The sequence below is a fragment of the Rosa rugosa genome, chromosome 4 (genome assembly GCF_958449725.1).
Source record: "Rosa rugosa chromosome 4, drRosRugo1.1, whole genome shotgun sequence".
Lineage (NCBI taxonomy): Eukaryota > Viridiplantae > Streptophyta > Magnoliopsida > Rosales > Rosaceae > Rosa > Rosa rugosa.
In genome coordinates, this window is record NC_084823.1 from 27,008,986 (window position 1) to 27,030,608 (window position 21,623).

Consider the following 21,623-nt stretch of genomic DNA (forward strand, 5'->3'; position numbering starts at 1 on the left):
TGCTTTTCGTTTCTTATATATGTGAGCTATTTGATTGCCTCAAAATATTTTCTCTCACATATAATTGAGTGATTATAAGCTTTTAAGCATTGCCTTGATCTGAGTGAAGAAATAGTGGATATACCTTGTGAGGATATGAATCATACTTGTCTGAAACATGCTGAGCTCCACCCATCACCATTGTTACAACCAAGTCTTGGTAAGGACTTTTTTATCCAAGCCCATATTAGAACGAATTAGATAAATGGATTGATCCGCTAAGGCTTTTCATTTGGACTCTTATCTAGGCATTTAAGATGGGCACGTTTTTGTAGCATGTTGAAATGAATTTTCTGTTTTTACACTTAGTAATTTCCCAGTGGTAGTGGTCTAGGTTACGGAAGTCGATCATTGTAGATAGTTTTATTTGTTTTGATTTTATTTTTAAGTAGATTAGTTCCCAAATTTCAAAACCCCCCATTTTATTCTTTTATTTGTTAATTGACCTTTTTGTGTAGGTGTACCCTACAATCCCCAGACTGAACGATCCCTGCTTATCCTATACTGACAACTACATTTTGCAGGGTTAAATTGTGAGGCTATTTCGGCCGCATCATAGATCTTTGGAGAACAGAACCGGGCCCTATTCTGGGCCTAAGAGTTTGTTCTTTTTTCTTTTGTAGGCTCCTTGTTGTACACACCGAAACAACAAAAAAGTAAATGCCCAAAGTAAGTAAAAAAGAACTATATATATATAAACTTAACTGAAAAATAAAAATAAAAAAGAGAACCCTACTAACAGTAACAGCAACGGCTTCATCCCTGTGAGGTAGGTGCAAGGGTTTTAGGGTTTTAGAATGGGCATGATAGATAGTGAAAGTATGGAGCAGTCGCACAAGGCACACAAGTCCCGGCAGTCGGGTTCCAAGGCCGATAAGAAGAAGCCCCAAAAAGATTCAAAGAAGCAAAACCCCAAGGCATTCGCTTTCAGCTCAACTGTCAAAGCCAAGCGTCTCTAGTCTCGTGCCGTCGAGAAAGAGCAGCGAAGACTTCATGTTCCGGCCATTGATCGCTCCTACGGCGAACAACCTCCTTTTGTTGTTCTTGTTCATGGACCTCCCAAGGTATCATTCATACGCTGATACATTTTTCTCTAATTCTACGTATTACGTTGTTACTTACTCCTGATATTGATTCTAGGTTGGCAAGTCTTTGTTGATCAAGTCCCTTGTAAAGCATTATACCAAACATGATTTACGGAAGGTGAAAGGCCCGATTACCAATGTATCAGGTGCCAAATTGCATCTCTAATTCTCTTCCCGTACTTGCAATTATTTAATCTTGTTTGATATTAACTTTCACTGTTATTCACCTTCCTTTTGATAGGGAAGTAGAGGCGGGTTCAGTTTGTGGATCAGTGCCCCAATGATATCAATGGTATGATTGATGCCGCAAAATTTGTTGATTTAGCATTGCTTCTTATAGATGGAAGCTATGGTTTTGAAATGGTGAGATCAACCCACTTCTACTCTTTCCACTCAGATAAATGTGTCATTTCTGTGTATTGTGGGATATTGTTCTTACACTTTTGGATTCTGATAATTTGTGATGCGCTTCATTTCCTTTTGCAGGAAACATTTCAGTTCCTTAATATATTGCAGAGGCGGGTTCAGTTTGTGGATCAGTGCCCCAATGATATCAATGGTATGATTGATGCCGCAAAATTTGCTGATTTAGCATTGCTTCTTATAGATGGAAGCTATGGTTTTGAAATGGTGAGAACAACCCACTTCTACTCTTTCCACTCAGATAAATGTGTCATTTATGTGTATTGTGGGATATTGTTCTTACACTTTTAGATTCTGATAATTTGTGATGCGCTTCATTTCCTTTTGCAGGAAACATTTGAGTTCCTTAATATATTGCAAGTCCATGACTTCCCAAAGGTCATGGGAGTTCTCACTCACCTTGATAAGTTCAAAGATGCAAAGAAACTGAGGAAAACAAAGCAGAATTTAAAACATCGGTTCTGGACTGAAATATATGATGGAGCTAATTTGTTTTATTTATCAGGTTTTATTCATCAAAAGTAAGTAATGAAGTTTCTCTATTGTCATCCACTCGTGGATATTGACAGGTGTTTTGACTGATGTTGTTGTTGTTAATTTTTTTTCATTTATTTCCCTTTTAAACAAATAGGTATGTCAAACGTGAGATTCACAATCTGGCTCGTTTCATATCTGTTATGAAGTTCCATCCTTTATCTTGGAGAACTTCTCATCCTTATGTTCTAGTAGATCGTTTTGAAGATGTCACTCCCCCTGAAAAAGTGCGCTTGAATAATAACTGGGTACTTTGGAAGCCACGGCTAGCGAGATGGTATTCACAAATGAGTGAAAGTGAGTCGGGTTTTGATGTGGATTGGTGTTAACTACACTAAATGGAAGTTAAAATAAACTACACGAACCAAATGGAGAGTAATGTATCAAATGATGAAAAGGGGTTGTAGGGCATCACACCTAACCTCCTTTGTACCAAACTTAGTAACAAGATGCAACATACTCATGCCATGATGAAATCCCCCCTTCCTCCCCCCCCCCCCCCCCCCCCCGGTCCGATAATCATTATGAGGAGATGAAAAACATGGGTAAAATAAGGAATGTCACACCCCAAAAATTGGAGGTGAAAATAGTATTTTTATTAAGTCAAAATGATATAAAGAAGAGCTTCAAAATACACTTTAATTTGAAAAAAAAAATTAAAAAAGGTAGCAGAAGCTCCATTCTAAAATTTAGAACAATCTCAAACAAGAAACTTGAACTTTAATCCTTAGGGACGCTGACACAACCACTAGCTGCCACCAAGTCTTCTAAGCATTCAATTCATTTTTAGTGTCCGGAACCACAACAAATCACTAATGAGATATAAACTCAGTAAGTAACTATAACACACCACAAATGACAAATGAACAAATAGGGGGGTATTCCATACTTATATACAATATAGCAAAATGGATGGTACATGGATCAAAACAAATCAAACTGAACTTTCTAGGTCCCTCTAGACACGACATACCAGTGAGACCCAAACTTATATAGGTGGGAGACTGTGATGCCACGGAAATTCGTAATTATTTTCTGAGGATTTCCGGAATTTAATTAGTGGTTATTGGACGATTTCGTGGCTCGTGAATGGAGCGGAAGTGTTTCGGACGAATTATTAGTCGAATAATATGGTTTTAGGGGGGTTCACAAAGGTTGACTTTTTATACGTTGGGTTTCTCCGAAAACGTTCTTCACGAAAGTTGTAGAGCATGTCGATACGAGTTCGTGGACATGTGGAACGCGGAAATCGGAGTTCGTATGAAGAAGTTATGGAGGATTGAAGTTTTGGGATTTTTCTATATATATGGAAAAATCTGAGATATTTTCATAAATCTCAAAAGTTTCGGAAATTATATTTTCCTCCCCAGATTCTCTCCGTTCTCTCTCCTCAGAACCCTAGGGTTCCGATCGACCCGACCCGGCGTTTTCTCTCTGCTCCGGCGTCCTCCGACCACGACCCGGCCCTCACCGTGCTCGTCGCTCCACCCCCAGCCGCCCTCTGCCGTCGTTTTGCTGAGCCGCTGCCCCTAGACTGGGATCGAAGACGCCCAGCCAAGCGAAACCGACCCGATCGGATCTCGGCCTAGCCGGCGTTGCACGGGCCGATCCTCCTCAGTTTTGGGTTGTCCTCCTCATCCTGATCATCCTCATATCCTCCTTGCATCACGATTTGGGGTGTAGAGCGCTAGATCAAGGTTTGACTTTTTCGATGGTCCTAATTCGATCTAGGATCTGATCAGACGCAAGGGATTAATCCAACTTCCAAGCTCGATCTAGGACGATCTAGACCGAATCTCGCTTAGCTCCAGGTATGAAAGGCGATCAACTCTTCATTTCGAATCAGTTTGTAGTTGGTCACTTTGCCATTGGAGGTGGTTGACCCGGCGTTGACCGCCGCCGTTGACCGCCTGCTGACCTGTCGCTTGTGGCGGCGCGTGGCGGCGGGTCAGATCATATTTTTGGGTTCTGTTTTCAGTTTATGCATCTACGCATCGTTACGATCGTTTTGATATATTATAAGGTTATTTTGGAGAAAGTTGATGCATGCTAGGGTTTCGGTTTTACGCATTATCTTCGGTTTGCAATCCGCGAGGATCCAACCGTTGGATCTTCTTATAATTTTGATAGGATGATCCCAAGGGTGATCCGTGAGAATCTGACCGTTGGATCGTAGTTTAAGTGTGTTATGAATCAATTGCTAAGTTAGGATCGTATTGTGATTAGGTGATGGACGGATTTGTTTTGGACGGACTGTTGCGATTGTGATTTTGTGCTTGTCTTGGTTTGTGTGAAGACGCAGCAGGATTTGGAGGTGAGTAAATCTCACGGTGTTTCGGTTGATAAAGTAGTTATGTTTAATTTAGTAGATTTAATTGTTAGCATGCAAAATCATATTTATCAAAACTAATTATTTGTTTTAAAATATATGAACTTGATTGACAACGGTTCATGGGTAGGTTAAAACATGGTTTTGGTATAAAATGATTTTCGAGAAGTATAATTTATAAAACTATAGTTGGTATTAGTGGTCATTCCTGCGTGAATGACTACGTATATATATATTTACGTGGAATATATATATGGATGGTGTGGCGTTGTGATATGTATATGTTTGATGATTATATTGTTGAAAGAGTGAATTGAAAATGTGATGTGACATTGTGAGTCGTGTGGGATTTCCTTAAAAGGTTTTGTTCTGAGGGCCAAGTGGTCCGAGGTCCGACGGTTACAGTGGTAACCTGTTAGGGGGGGGGGGTTTTGTTCTGAGGGTCAGGTGGTCCGAAGTCCGATGGTTACATTGGTAACCTGTTGTTAGGTCATCGGATGCTTGCACTTTGGTCAAGGGGGCAGGTTACGATACAGTTATCGGATGCTTGTACCTTGGTCAAGGGGGCAGGTTACGATACAGTTAGGGTGTAAGTCATCGGATGCTTGCACCTTGGTCAAGGGGGCAGGTTACGGTTCAGTTATCGGATGCTTGTACCTTGGTCAAGGGGGCAGGTTACGATGCAATGGGTTGTTGTGAGATAATTTAGTTGGAGTCGATGGGTGAACATCGACTATCGACTTTAGTTTGGAGTTGATGGGTGATCATTGACTTTAGTGTGAGATGTTGGACTTCTTCATTGATTTTCCTTTTCCTTCTAATTGTTGAATTTTAATGTAATCTCCTGAACTAAGTTATATGCAGGGATTACAGCTTTTTGAATTGTTTGTTTAATGTAAATTCCTGAACTAAACTCTATGCAGGGATTTATATGATTTCTATTGTTTGTTTTTAATGTGATCTCCTGAACTAAGTTTTTATGCAGGGATTATTATGAATTCTTTTGTTTGTTTTCATGTGATCTCCTGAACTAAGTTTCTATGCAGGGATTACTGATTTTGCTTAATTCTTATTGGGGTACAATTGTGGGTTGTGATATGTAGTGATGGGGAAGTGAGTTGTGAGGTCATCGTTTTGACAAATGCTTTATGTTGAGGGCAAGTGAATGTGATTTGTCGTTGAGCATGATATGATATGATATGAACTTGATGTTTGGTCGTGTTTTGTGAAATTAAATATTGTTGCTTTGATTCTTCTCACGAGTTGAGAAATTGTAAGCATGCGTGACGTGAGTCACTTTAATTGAGTTTACTCATACGGGCTGAAAAGCTTACCGGGTTTGTTTTGTTCATTCCCGGTGCACTATTCTATGGTGTAGGGTTTATTTTGCAGGTTAGAATATCGAGTGATCTTTATCAAAGCTGAAGTGTACGTTCGATGGCGTGGACGTGGAGGGTGCTCTTAGTTTTAAGTCTTTCGCTGAGTAGTGAGTTGTGGTGGGTGTGTTTACTTATTGAATTGTCATTCAGTTTGATTTGTAAACTATCTGTAATGTAATATGTGACTCTAAAGAACGAGTCGGTATTGACATTGTGAGTTCAGTTGGTTTGTTGCTTAGTTTATTTGAAAAATTTTCTATATGTGTTTTCTTGTGTTTGTTCTCGCGTTTCGGATTTGAATTTTCTTTATTCAAAATTCGGGGCGTGACAGAGACAGATGTCACCCATCGATGACGAACCCACTATGTGGGCCATATAACAAACAATTCAGAACCTGCAAAGACAGAATAGTGCATAACTTGCACTTACATAACTGATTTCTCTCCAGACAGCCTACTGGTATTGATGTGCTAAGAGAGTGCCTAGGGGAAATCTTTTTCAAAACTTACCAAATTTTGCAGGATGCACATGTAATAAGCGAAATTAATCACAACGGAGACAAAAATGGTGCACTCAAAATCATAAGCGTATAATAGATATAATAATGTATCATCCATAATATATTTATCATGGTTACAGAGCAAACAAAAGTTACTTACCTCATCTGAACAACATATGTTGTGTAACTCTTTTTGTTATGTTGTGCAACTCTTTTTGGTGAGAATCACTCTGTTTTTTTAAATGCTAATGGTTCCTAAGAGGTTTTTATTTTCTTTTGTTTTGTTTTTATTTTTTTTTCTCAACTTTACATGCCATATTACCTATATTTTGACGGTTGAAAAATCTGCAGCAATGCGCGGGGGTTTCACCTGGTCATGACTCATGACTCATGACTACGCAGCGATAGAATTTGCAGACTCTCCTTCCCGTGGCATGTAGGCTTACCTGAATGAAAATTTTGTTGGTAGATCATGGGAGACCATAACCGGGCCCTGTTTTGGGCCTAATAGTTTGTTCTTTTTTCTTTTGCAGGATCATTGTTGTACATGATTACACGCAACCCATAGTTTAATGTATGCTTTAGGTATCGTAATACTCTCACTAAGGCAATCCAATGTTCTTTTCCAGGATTGCTTGAGTATCTACTAAGGCGACTTAAACTATATGCCAAATCCGGTCTTGTACAATTCATTATGTACATTAAGCTTCCAAGAACTTGTGTATACTCCAATTGAGACACACTATCACCTTGATTTTTCTTAAGATGACTAGAGGGATCAAATGGAGTAACCACCGGTCTATCATCATAATGTCCAAATTTTCTAAGGACCTTTTCTACATAATGAGATTGAGTAAGTATGTAACCATCCGAATTCCTTTGAATTCGAATACCAAGAATCACATCCGCAATGCCCATATCTTTCATATCAAATGAGGAATGCAATATTTTCTTTGTTTGATTTATTACATCCTTACTTGTTCCCATAATGAGCATGTCGTCCACATATAAGCATACAATGACAAATGCGTTTCTACATTCTTTAACATAGACACATTTGTCACATTCATTAATTTTGAATCCATTTGATAATAGTGTATTATCAAATTTCTCATGCCATTGCTTGGGAGCTTGTTTAAGTCCGTAAAGTGACTTAACCAATTTACAAACTTTATTTTCTTGACCTTTAATAACAAACCCTTCAGGTTGTTCCATGTAGATTTCTTCATCTAGTTCGCCATTTAAAAATGCGGTTTTCACATCCATTTGGTGTATTTCCAAATTGTGTACAGCCGCTATAGCAATTAAAGTTCGTATTGACGTAATTCTTGTCACTGGCGAATAAGTGTCGAAAAAATCTACACCTTCTTTTTGACGATACCCTTTAGCTACTATACGAGCTTTATATTTTTCTATGGTACCATCAGGTCTCATCTTTCTTTTAAAAATCCATTTATGGCCTATTGGTTTATGTCCAGGAGGCAAATCAACCAATGTCCAAGTGTTATTTTGTATAATGGATTCCACTTCATTTTGAATAGCCTCTTTCCAATAAGGTGCTTCCGATGATTCCATGGCAGCCTTATATGTTTGAGGTTCTCCTTCAAGATTAAAGGTCATAAATTCGGGTCCAAACTCTTTAGCAATCTTTCCACGTTTACTTCTCCTTGGTTCTAGAATTTCTTCTTGAACAGTAGAAGTATTATTTTCACCAATTTCTGCACTTTTGTTTAACTCATTTTGAGACAATGTATCTTCATACGTTCTTTTTCTTGGATTTGTCCTATCCTTGTAAGGAAAATTGTCCTCAAAGAATTCTGCTTCAGCAGATTCTATGATTGTGTTTATGCTTATATCAGAAATATCGGATTTGTAAACCAAAAATCTATATGCAGCACTATTATTGGCAGGGCCAATATATATGCAATCTATTGTTTTTGGTCCAAGTTTAGTTCTCTTTGGAAAGGGAACTTGAACTTTAGCAAGACAACCCCACACTTTCATAGTTTTATAAGTAGGCAATCTTCCTTTCCATAGTTCATAAGGAGATTGATCACTTAGTTTATGAGGAATCCTATTTAATATCATATTTGCAGTAAGCAAAGCCTCTCCCCACAGATTATGTGGTGCTCCCGAACTAATTAACATTGAATTTATCATATTCTTCAAGGTTCTATTCTTTCGTTCGGCTACTCCATTTTGTTGTGGAGTATATGGAGCTGTAGTTTGATGCACAATGCCATGAGAGGAACAAAATTCTGCAAAGTCTTTGGATTCATATTCTCCACCTCTATCAGACCTTAGAATTTTTATTCTTTTCTCAAGTTGATTCTCAACTTCAGCTTTATATGTTTTGAACATATTTAAAGCCTCATCTTTGCTATGTATCAAATATACGTAACAATATTTACTGCAATCATCTATAAATGATATATAATAGTTCTTTCCTCCACGAGTTGGAGTTGATTTAAAATCACACAAATCACTATGGATTAAACCAAGTACTTCATTGGATTTCTCTACAGATTTGTGAGAGTGACCTGCATATTTTGATTCAATGCAGATTTCACACTTAGTCATATTATTCATTGAACACTTTGGCAGCATGTCTAAATTTACCATTCTTTGTAAAGAACGAAAATTAACATGGCCTAATCTAGAATGCCATAAGGAAGAGGACTCAACCATGTACATAGAAGCAGCGCTAGTGCCTGCATTATTATTATTAATAGCTGCAGCCATAGTAGGTACAACATTTAGTTTAAAGAGCCCTTCACTAAGGTAACCCTTTCCTACATACATCCCACCCTTGGTGAGTACAAATTTGTCAGATTCGAACACTAGTTTGAATCCCTTGTTACTTAGAACAGGACCAGACACTAGGTTCTTACATATTTCAGGTACATGAAGTACATTAGTAAGTACAAGTTCTTTTCCAGAAGTGAATTTCAGAATCACCTTCCCTTTTCCTTCAACTTTGGCAGTTGTGGCATTCCCCATGAACAAAGGTTCTCCTTCCTTGATTGGCTGGTATGAAGTGAATATCTCCCTTGCAGAGCATACGTGCATTGAAGCACCAGTATCAATCCACCAATCAGTTGTATTAGTTACCAGATTTGCTGCAGAAACCACTCCAATGAATTGATTTTCAGTTCCAGCAAGGTTTGCTTGGTTGTTGGAATTTCCAGAACCACCACCTCCTTGATCTTTCTTGAAGTGACATTCTTTTGCTCTATGCCCTGGTTTACCACACACCCAACATCCACCAGTTTGTGGCTTTTTGAAAGCTTTAGTCTTTTGTGGGGCGAGTGACTTCTTGGCAGCAGCAAGAGTTGGTTTGGCAGCAGCATTCTTGCCTTTGTTTTTCTGAAACTTGGCCTTTGATGGACTTCCTCCAATCATGTTTGCGTTTGGCTCCATAGAAGTAGCATCAGCCCTTTCATTCTTCCGGTAATCCTCTTCAACACGAAGTTTCAGAACCAATTGCTCAAAATTCATGTCCTCAGTTAGATGTTTCAGATAAACTTTGAAATCTTTCCATGAAGGAGGTAACTTTTCAATAACAGAACCAACAAGAAAATTCAAGTTCAGTCCCATACCTTCTTCATCTAACTCATGAACAATGACTTGAAGTTTCTCCACTTGCTTGACAACAGACTTGGCATCGACCATCTTGTAATTCAGAAACTTGCCAATGACAAACTTCTTTGAAGAAGCAACTTCAGTCTTGTATTTGTTGTCCAATGACTCCCATAATTCCTTTGCTGTTTTGAATGATGAATAAATATCGTACAAGGAATCGTCTAAGGCATTGAGAATGTAATTCCTGCACAGAAACTCATTGCTAGCCCAGGCAACAATGGCCTTCTGATTTTCGGCCTTTTGAGCATCAGTTGGAACATTCTCTCCATCTCCTTCGGGAAGATCCTTTGGAGCCTCGGTTGTGAGAACATCTGCCACATGAAGAGTTGTCAAATAGAACAACATCTTCTGTTGCCAACGTTTGAAATCCGAACCCTTGAATTTCTCAGGTTTCTCCACATGATTCTTCATAGTAGATACCGATTGATCCATTGAAAATTTCTGTCTTAGATTGTTAGAACCAATCAGTATAAACGAACAGTATATATATAAAATCTAAATCACAAATTGAATATATAATAATTAATAGAAATCAAATAACTTTAATTCGAAATTTAATCACTAACTTGATCAGATAGAGGCCTGCGATGCAGTGACCTAAGACAGAAATTCGCCCCTACTTGTGCTGTAGTTTCGGACGTCTATCTAGAGGATACAACTATCTGGTACAAGTTCTTGCACAAGAACTTGACCCTGACGAATTCTACTTTATGTTTCTCAGAATAACTTTTGGGGGAGGAAGAAGAAGATCGATTGATTGATCAATGACGACCGAAGGTCGTCCTTATAAAGAACCCAAATCGAGGAGTTACGTCGGTTGCGTCGGCAGTTGTTTGACGTTGTTTGATTCCATCCGTTGCAACTGTTCGATTTTATCTGGAAATTGAACAGTAAATTACGCAAAAAATAAAATCTTATTTTAGTCAAACCGAGCCCAAGAGCCCCAAGGCCCAAGGCCCATCTTTGACTTATAAATATAAATATAAATATATGTATATATATTTATATTCCTATGGGAAGCCCAATAGGAAAGCCCACCGAAACCCACATTTTGGCTTGTTGCCCATTTAGTTCTTTACATGGGTGTGTCCTTAAAAAGGATATGATCCTTCAAAGTTTCTTCCATGTGGGACTAGAGTCCCACAAGTTCCAACAATGGATTGTGAGTAGTTTCTTATTTGGGTCTAGGGCTTGATGCCCTAGCAATTTTTACCATGTAATGACATTAATTTTTGGTGCTTAATGAAAGTGTGTTGTGGTTTTTGTTTATAACTTTGCGTAATTTTCTATGGGAATTTGTTATAGAAATTAGCCAATTTTATGACTAGTTCTTGTCCTCATCATGAAATTCATTTAATTAGTGGCTTAATTTTATGAATGAGCATGTTGTCATGAGCAAATTGTTTTTGTACTATGAGAATGTGAATGCCCTAGTCTGGATTTGCATTATCATTCTAAGGCCCTAGTCCGGCTTAGAGTTAGGGATTGCGCCATTTCCCTTTTGATGTGTGCCAAAATTGTGTTGTTATGGTAAATGATTGCTAGAGTGGATGTCTTAGTACCCAAATTTTGTCCATTGTTTTCCAAACCTTTAAATTTCTAGCACTTTACTTTTTTGCAAATTTTAATTTCCTAGTTTTTAATTTACAAAACCAAAAATCAATTCCCCCAAATATTTGCTCACATTTTTCATTGTAAGTACCATAAGGCCTTGAGCCTACCAATTTATTTTGGTGAGTTCTTGGCTACTTTTTGGCTTCGGGAGACCAAAGCCGTGCATGTGTGAGACTTGGTGTCTCACCACTAGGCCAAAAAAGCTAACAGACAACGGACCAAAATCGTTGTGTGATTTGGACGATCTCTGTTGTGTATCGGAGCGTTGTGTGATGAAAAATGGCACAACGGTGGAAAGCCGTTGTGTGAAACACAAACAGTCAACAGTTTCTTTGTTATCAGCGTTGTACCTTCCCTCGGCAGATGCCGGGCACAGCTGTCGTGTAGCCATGCTGTGCGTGGCAGGTGCATCCTTCATACAACATAACTTATTTTCAAACTGTTGTTGGTCAAGCTCATCAGACAACATGTATTTGAATTTTATTGTTGTGTGATTGCTCCTCACACTTCAGTTTGTAGACTATGACTGTTGTATGATTTAGTTCAGACAACTGAATTTTAGTGTGTTATAAGAAGTCTGTTGTGTGAATTGTTGCTTGATTATTGTGTAATCTGAATTTTGCGGAATTAATACTCCATTGTTGTCTAAATAACAATACCGATCCATATTAGAAAGAAATCTAAATGCTATTCATCAATGAAGTACTCCAATCCATACATTAAAGCATCAAATATACTATAAATGTAGTATTTCTCAATCATCTATACATTAAAACACAAGAATAAGATTGAGAACAATATTATTAAATGCTGAACAACTACTCTTCCTTAAACCTCTCTTCACTTCATCCAAGCTTTCAATATCCTTGTCAGCACAAACAAAAACAGGTAGAACAACCTACATGATCACAAAAATTGAGCAGTAAGAACACCAAAGCACAAGACTTAGTGACATTAATTGGAGATAATTCATATATGATCAGCATTCTGGCTAACTAAACGACTACCAAACACGAACTAGTCTAAGTGGTAATGCACACAACCTGTAAGAGTGAAATACCTGAAGGAGCATGTGGCTACTAAGTGACTTTCACAAATGCATTTAGCTTCGAAAGCTTGTTCATATTCCCTTCCAGATATCAGCAAGAACCTCACCTAAATGTTAAACAAATTGTTGTTATTATCTACTTTATAAGATTTAGCTATTGTTGCTGCAACTAGAATAAGACATAAACATCAATCAACTACCACATTCGTTTCCAACATTGAATTCTTTTCTGTAACAACATCAATCACCTAAATGTCAACTAAAAATGATACATACAAGAAGCTGCAGAGAAAGACAAAAGAAAAAGACTTACATCTACATCTAAAGGTGGAAGAGTAGTGTAGGAACATAGTGTTCTGTCTGTGGTGGTTTTAAGCTAAGATTCCGAGTTGGGGATTTTGCTCCCAGCAGTCTCCCATGATAGGAGTGTTCAGTATTAGCAAGGTTCCTCACAATGATAAAAAGCAACATTAGATAAAGCAGGATAATCCAATGTTTCTAAATAAATATATCAGATGAAAACATGAAATCCTTTTCAATAAGGTTGAGTAAGCCTCTTGGACTAAAGTTTAACTTTCAAAGCATGCTTTACATGTATAATTTAACATGCTAAAGACTGAGGACTGACAAAAGTGTAATAGTTTCTAATATCATTTGTTTTGTAACAAGATTGCTGCAAGTTTCAGAAATTTTCAGAAAAGTGGTAGCAAAAAAAAAAATTCACCAACAATCATCCCTTTAGTGCTTTCAAGCACAACTCTCCAGATTTGAACTAGACATGTAAAGCCACAATTTTACAAAATTTCAAGTTATTCGGAGTTCAAATGAATGGTCAAACAGAGATCCAAAGTGATAGAAAATGCTGATTTCTGCAGAAATCCTGAAACACTGTGTTAACTTCAAAATATCATAAGTATCTCATTTCAACTTCATTTTGCATGAAACCAAGTTTAAAACGATCATTGAAGAATCTATTTTAAGGTGCCAAAAACTGAGATTAAAAGAAGAAGTATAGGTTATTCGAAAACAACAGAACAGCCCACTAGTTCAGCTTGGTGGTTGTCTTTGAGGCATACTATCGAACACATGGTGTGCAATATTTGAACCTTAATCTATTTCAATTCTAAGCATCAAGCAATAATTCTTTGTATTCACCAAATACTTAACAAAAATCAGAAGGTACTTTTTTTTTATAATCTTTTTTCTTTGTATTGAACTAAGCTTGAGCCATTATTATGACCCATGTACACTTTTAACTACTCTAAAGTCCAAAGCCCTCTCTATTCTAATGAAGAACAAGATGCAACTTACTTGAATACGCAGACTTTCCCAATTTTAAGTTCCTGCAAGTAAACAGCTCATGGAATGAATTACTTGAATTATCTGAAAAGAATTAAGAACTGCAATGAAATTCTAATTTTCATTGTACAAAAGCGACAACAGATTTGTCCTTATCAGGAGCTACAGATTCATATATAGCAATATATCTTAGGACATGAATGGCCCCAACACCCAATTGAATAGATTTGTGCCTTTGACACTTTTTTTTGCATTAATAGAGAACAAGTCAGTCCATCAACATCAAAACACATTATCCACGTAAAAGTGTACAAGAAAATAATAACTTAGGGAAGCACCTGAATGTGCAAAGCTGCAGATTGGTCACCAAAAAGGGTACAGTCCTTTACCGACCATATAGATCGAAGCATTAAGTTTGAAATTGAGGTACCGAGGATATATGAAAAGTTAAGAGCTTAAACAAAGAGTGAGGACCCCTAAAATCCTAAGTATTAATGGCATTTGTTCTAAAATTTCTTTGCTCAGAATTGAGAACAATAAGATGCACATATATAGTAATAAAGCATGTACATGTACGGCTGGTGCAAAACCATATTTACACTACTTCAATACCAAATATTTCTCACCCAAAACTCATACAAATAATGATTCACAAAATCCATATACACGTCCACAATAGTCATTAGCTATAAATACACTATTTGTACCATTATGAGCAGCCAAACACATGTTACAGTGAAACAATATGGTGGATGTAATCAAAAACTAACCGGGTCACATTGGGCTAACATTGGAGTCCATCCATGAATAACAGCATAAATGCAATCCGGCTCTTTGCCAGTCTCGGTCTCTTCCTCCTCTGTGGGTCTCTTCACTAGAAAATCACCGGACTCCTTGTTGATTTCTGACCTTCATTTTAGCACCCTTCATATACAGAAGCACCGATAAAAATTAGACAAAGAAAAATCAACATCAAAGCACACAAGTTAACACTACATCCTAAACTTCAGACAAGTAAAGCTATGCAAACACAAACCCACTACAAAAATTTCTTTAATCGAAGCTAATCTGAGAAGAACTGAATTTGTACGTACACAAACTTCTTAAGTGAAAACCGCAAACGAAGAAATTGAAGGAACTAGTGATATTATTAACGAGAATGCAACAAACCCTAAAATCGTGGGATTTTTAAAGAAAAATACCTCTCCAGGCCTGCAATGACCTTCTTGAGCAAGAGCAACATGGCATACACCCTTGTAATCTGGGTTAGCCTGCCAAATTGTGAACTAAAGTTAACATCTGATGCAAAAACAGAATAATACATAAGAAAATATACACTAGCAAATCGACATAAAATTAAACTTCAAATCCACACCTTAAAGTTACCAAGATCCTTGATATCATAGAAGTACTTGATGTTCTGCTCCGTGCAAAAATCCCTCAAGATATCCACATTATGGTTTGCACGCTCATCAGTAGTAAATATATAATGGTCAGGTATGATTACAATCTTTTCTCTGTCCCAAACCTACAATGCCAAGACAATGAAGTAGCAATTAAATAACTTCACAGAACACGCAGCAATACAAAGATGACAAAGACTATGGGCTAAACGAAAGGAAGAACCGATATACATATATATACACCATACATTGTCTATATGGTGATCAATGCAATGATCTTATTAGCTGAAAAATGAAGCTACCTTTGCATTCTGTCCAAACTCTTTCTTGAAGATTCCAAATGAACCAGGGCCACACACGTCATGGGTCATCAAAACATCAATGTTAACCCAAACATTGTCACCTGGGCTCAATTGGGGTTTCTCAGAAGCCCTAGCCAATATCTTCTCCGTCATTGTCATCCCCGTCTTGACCTGCAAAATCAACCAAAACCCAATATCACAAACTGGAAAACAAAGAATCCCATTAACCCCAGAGCACCAAATCAATGGAAAAAACTAACCGAGCCAGTAGTGGCTGGCTTCCGCTCCGATTGCTGTGGCGATATGACGGAGCAGATTTTCTTGGAGACCGATCTCTTGCATCTCGGAAATGAAGCCGGCGACGTGGAAGAGAAAGCAGAGAGACCCAAATCCTTGCTTTCAAAGTTGCTTTCAAAGTTGTATTGACCCAAATCCGGCGATGTCAAACAACTTGCTTTCAAAGTTGTAACCATCGACGAAAGCAACAATCACCATCGCTGAAAGATCTGAAGAACCCTAGAGGCTACCCATTAGGTTTTCTTCCCTTCGCTATTTCCCAGATCGAATAACCTAGCTAGAGGGAGAGATGGTTTTGGTCGGGGTTTGTCGAAAAGAAAGAGCTTTGGTTGGGGTTTGTCGAAGAAGAGAGTTAGGTCAATGAAATTTGAGTTTCAGATTGAGGTTTCGACTTGATTTTGGGGAATCTGAGATTGGGGGTTTCCCTATTTGAGATTTCAGAATGAAAGAGAGAGGAAGACTATGATTTCTGGGTAAGGAAGAGAGTTGGATGAAGAAGAGAGTGAGAGAAGATTGAGAGTGAGATAGGGAGAGGAGCGATGTGGGGAGAGGGAGAGACGGGGAGAGAGAGAGAGAGTGTACAACGTGAGAGTGAACTGACCCCTGCTTTCTTTCTTTCTTTCTTTCTTTTTTTTTTTTTTTTTTTTTACAAGTGATGGAATGAAGGGCCAGCCTTCTAAATGTTCCCGCTTATGTGAACTCAAAGTATCAATTTTGGCGCTAGGTTAGGCATTACTCGTTTATACAACACAAATAAGTCATTCAGTTGTGGGATTATCAATCACCAGATACATTTCAATCAAAATCTATATGTTTTGGGGGGAATGAGTGCTATTTTGGGGCAAACATAGGCACATCCAAACCTTTCCCTCTTGATCATACAACACAGAGTAAAAAACTGTTGTATGATATTTTGCATGTCACTCTCATACAACAGATATAATTATTCTGTTGTACTATGTAGTACCAATTTTGAGCCAAATTTGAGTCAAATTAAGAGGGAAATCTGCCGCTATTTTTTTTTTCATTCACACAACAAATTATTCTTGTAAGTGTTGTGTAATGACCTTCTAGCTAAAAACTTCAGAATTTTAACAACTTTATACAATGCAAGTTTTTTAAACGTGTTGTATGATTCACTTTCCCTTATCACACAACAAATTTTTTTTTTTCGTTGTGCAAAAAGTGTTGTATGTTGAGGTTATTGGCCTAGTGCACGTAGCCATTTTACAATTTTTCTTTTAGTTTAGCAAGTGACAGGCGGATTCAGTTTGTGGATCAGTGCCCCAATGATATCAATGGTATGATTGATGCCGCAAAATTTGTTGATTTAGCATTGCTTCTTATAGATGGAAGCTATGGTTTTGAAATGGTGAGAACAACCCACTTCTACTCTTTCCACTCAGATAAATGTGTCATTTCTGTGTATTGTGGGATATTGTTCTTACACTTTTGGATTCTGATAATTTGTGATGCGCTTCATTTCCTTTTGCAGGAAACATTTGATTTCCTTAATATATTGCAAGTCCATGGCTTCCCAAAGGTCATGGGAGTTCTCACTCACCTTGATAAGTTCAAAGATGCAAAGAAACTGAGGAAGACAAAGCAGAATTTAAAACATTTGTTCTGGACTGAAATATATGATGGAGCTAAATTGTTTTATTTATCAGGTCTTATTCATGAAAAGTAAGTAATGAAGTTTCTCTATTGTCATCCATTCGTGGATATTGACAGGTGTTTTGACTGATGTTGTTGTTGTTAATTTTTTTTCTTTTTTTTTCCCTTTTAAACAAATAGGTATGTCAAACGTGAGATTCACAATCTGGCTCGTTTCATAATTGTTATGAAGTTCCATCCTTTATCTTGGAGAACTGCTCATCCTTATGTTCTAGTAGATCGTTTTGAAGATGTCACTCCCCCTGAAAAAGTGCGCTTAAATAATAACTTGGCACTTTGGAAGCCACGGCTAGCGAGATGGTATTCACAAATGAGTGAAAGTGAGTCTGGTTGCGATGTGTATTGGTGTTAACTACACTAAATGGAAGATAAAATAAACTACACAAACTAAATGGAGAGTAATGTATCAAATGATGAAAAGGGGTTGTAGGGCATCACACCTAACCTCCTTTGTACCAAACTTAGTAACAAGACGCAACATGCTCATGCCATTATGAAATCCCCCCCCCCCCCCCCCCCGGTCCGATAATCACTATGAGGAGATTAAAAACAAGGGTAAAATAAGGAATGTCACACCCCAAAAATTGGAGGTGAAAATGGTATTTTTATTAAGTCAAAATGATATAAAGAAGTGCTTCAAAATACATTTTAATTTGAAATTTTTTTTTTTTTAAATGTAGCAGAAGCTCCATTCTAAAATTTAGAACAATCTCAAACAAGAAACTTGAACTTTAATCCTTGGGGACGTTGACACAACCACTAGCTGCCACCAAGTCTTCTAAGCATTCAATTCATTTTTAGTGTCTGAAACCACAACAAATCACTAATGAGATAAAAACTCAGTAAGTAACTATAACACACCACAAATGACAAATGAACAAATAGGGGGGCATTCCATACTTATATACAATATAGCAAAATGCATGGTACATGGATCAAAACAAATGAAACTGAACTTTCGAGGTTCCTCTAGACACGACATACCAGTGAGACCCAAACTTATATAGGTGGGAGACAGACGTCACCCATCGATGACGAACCCACTATGTGGGCCATATAATAAACAATTCAGAACCTGCAAAGACAGAATAGTGCATAACTTGCACTTACATAACTGATTTCTCTCCAGACAGCCTACTGGTATTGATGTGCCAAGAGAGTGCCTAGGGGAAATCTTTTTCAAAACTTACCAAATTTTGCAGGATGCACATGTACTAATATAAGCGAAATTAATCACAACGGAGACAAAAATGGTGCACTCAAAATCATAAGCGTATAATAGATATAATAATGTATCATCCATAATATATTTAGGGTTAATTACATATAAGTGCATCTTTGAATGTTTTTTTAGCCATAAGGCCACCAACTAGTTTTTTTCCCTCATAAGGCCACTAGATTAAAAAATGTGTTATATTTTAGATATAAAAACCAACATATTTACATAAATGCCACTAGAGTACAAAGTCAACAATCATTCTCTCTCTCATCTCCGGCGAGGTCTCCGGCCGACCTCCGGCGAACTCCGGCGACTACAAAAGCTACTGTTACTAACACCAAAAGCTATTGTGGCTAGCAACAAAAGCTACTCTGATGAGATTTCCGGCAACCTCCGGCGAGGTCACAAAAGCTCACCAGCAAGAAAAACTACTGTCATTAGCAACAAAAACTACTCTGGTGAGATTTCCGGTAACCTCCGGTGAGGTGACAAAACTACTATCACTAGCAACAAAAGCTACTCCTTACAAAAAAAAAAAAAACCTATGCTCCCCAAAACCAAAAGCTATTATCCCCACCAACAAATGCTACTGTCACAAATACGAAAAGCTACTCTCACCGGCAACAATCGCTACTGTCACCAATACCAAAAGCTACTCTCACCATCACCAAAAGTTACTCTCATCAATGCCAAAAGCAATAACCAACTGAGAAAGCTATTCTTAGAGACTAACAAAGCTATGGAAATGTAAAGGATACAACCAAAATAAAAATGCTACTACAATCGAGAAAAGAAATCATATTCTATGATACAAAAAGTATCCAAGGTTCAACAATGATATAACTATGTAAAAAGCTACTTCTATAATTGTAAAAAGCCACTAACATAGTTGTGAAAATCTATTACAATAGTTATATAAAACTATTGTCAATGTTGTAATGCTACTATCATTATTCAATGGTGACGCCCTAATCCCATAGGCATAATTTTGCCACCTTCAACACGAGACTTCATTTCCACATTTCTTGGTTAGTCGAATGTTCTCTTGGCCAATGGAGACTTCAATATCCAAATTAAGTTTCGAAATCTACCACTACAAATGCAAAGGGGAAGAATTCTACAAGAACAAAGATACAACAAAATGTCAGTATTTGAAATAAAAACTAAAAGCTATTAACAAAAGGCCACTTGAAATGAATCAAAATGAAAACAGAAAAGCTACTGACATCAGATTGAAAATATACTAACATAGGGATAGAAAGCTACTATCACTACGTTGAAAGACCACTAGAACAATTATAAAAAGCTACCAGTTGCAACAAAAAATGAAAGAAATTTTAGAAGAACAGAGTTATGACAAAGATCAGTAGACAGGCGTGAATGAAAACACATGAATCTAAAACTCGATCAACTTGATTATTAGCTTCTAGTTTTGACATGAATGAAAACATATAGAGTAACTAACAAAAATGCACAGTAGGTTTGTTTGGCATCGATAATAGTTTTTCAAAAGCATGCTAGTAGCATTTACAAACAGTATTAGTAGTTTTTTTTTTTTCACAGTATATTAGTTATCTTGAAAAAATAAAAGAACTAACAATAGGTTTGTTTGACAGTAATAGTAGCCTTTCAAAACTGTTCAAGTAACATTTTCAGAGTGTATCTCAAAATCAATATACAAATGAAACTCATGAATGGCAATCTAACATACTGAACACAAGCATTCTTTGAAGCAACTACCAGCTTTGAAATTTTCTTTGTTTTCTGAAAACAAAGAAGTAGATGTGCTGATTATTGCCACAATCTATACAAATTTCATCAGATCGATCATCTCACTTTGAAAATCAAACAATTTTGAAACTCAACTATCCAATTCATGCTCCAATTTCAAATTACAGAACAAAAAAAAAGTAGGATAATCCATTTGTGAAGTACCTTTGCCGGAAGGTTCTGAGCGGTGGAGGTCGGAGATTTGGACAAATCGGAAGATATTGGTAATGGCTTGGCCAAATCAGAAGATACTAGTAGCAAATCGGAAGATACTGAGTTGGTTCAGATCCACCACGTTCTTGATCTCGATGTTGTACCTGGCCTCAAGCCTCTTGATGACCTTAGCCATGTTGGTGCCGAGCACGACGACCCTAGGGTTTTGAAAGAAGGCCTTCGACGAAGGAAAGCTGGTCGGACCACCATGGGAGTAGCCGGTGCCTCGCCGCCGCCACTGGAGGATAACATGAGAGATCGGGCTGAGGCTCCGGCTCCGGTGCGAGTCACCAAGACATCGACTCTTGAATCGCGAACGAGAGAGAGAGAGAGGAGAGAGATCTGCAATTTAATTGTAAAGCCAGATGCAATTGGTTTTGTTAGGTGAAAGGACAAAATCGTCATAGAGGAAATAATTTGAAGATGTAAGTGGCCTTATGTGTACAAAAAAAACTTGATGACCTTATGACTAATTAAAGTTTTACAATGACACTTGCATGTAATTTACTTATATATTTATCATGGTTACAGAGCAAACAAAAGTTACTTACCTCATCTGAACAAGCTATGTTGTGTAACTCTTTTTGGTGAGAATCACTATGTTTTTTAAAATGCTAATGGTTCCTAAGAGGTTGTTATTTTCTTTTGTTTTGTTTTTATTTTTTTTTTCTCAACTTTACATGCCATTATTATTATTATACTATAATCTAAATCCGAATCCCTTAACTGTTCATCCATGTTCATTCAACTGTTCTTAAGGGTGCGAAATGACGGTATTGCCCTCGATTTTCTCTGAATTACCATGCTGCCATTTCCCCACAATATATAAGCAGAATCCCTAATTCTTTGTG

The 21,623-nt window shown here is 37.4% G+C and overlaps 2 protein-coding genes and 1 long non-coding RNA gene across 3 annotated transcripts; 1 reads left to right on the forward strand and 2 right to left on the reverse strand.

The window, feature by feature from the left end:
- Positions 1–12,359: 12,359 nt before the first annotated feature.
- LOC133741998 (uncharacterized) lies at positions 12,360–14,090 on the reverse strand. Its single transcript, XR_009862312.1, has 4 exons — positions 13,904–14,090; positions 12,906–13,040; positions 12,605–12,699; positions 12,360–12,442 (listed from the first exon to the last, which is right to left on the reverse strand). It is a non-coding gene; the product is annotated as an uncharacterized LOC133741998 (long non-coding RNA).
- Positions 14,091–14,773: 683 nt separating this feature from the next.
- LOC133744572 (3-isopropylmalate dehydratase large subunit, chloroplastic-like) lies at positions 14,774–16,505 on the reverse strand. The gene is made up of 5 exons (XM_062172664.1): positions 15,857–16,505; positions 15,597–15,767; positions 15,267–15,419; positions 15,094–15,162; positions 14,774–14,815 (listed from the first exon to the last, which is right to left on the reverse strand). Exons 1-5 carry the CDS (start codon positions 16,067–16,069, stop codon positions 14,774–14,776), a joined length of 648 nt encoding a protein of 215 aa, XP_062028648.1. The 5' UTR covers positions 16,070–16,505.
- A 678-nt stretch (positions 16,506–17,183) lies between these two features.
- On the forward strand, positions 17,184–17,922 carry LOC133744574 (uncharacterized). Its single transcript, XM_062172665.1, has 3 exons — positions 17,184–17,265; positions 17,389–17,579; positions 17,691–17,922. The coding sequence occupies exons 1-3, from the start codon at positions 17,197–17,199 to the stop codon at positions 17,920–17,922; spliced, it is 492 nt and encodes a 163-aa protein (XP_062028649.1). The 5' UTR covers positions 17,184–17,196.
- Positions 17,923–21,623: the final 3,701 nt, after the last annotated feature.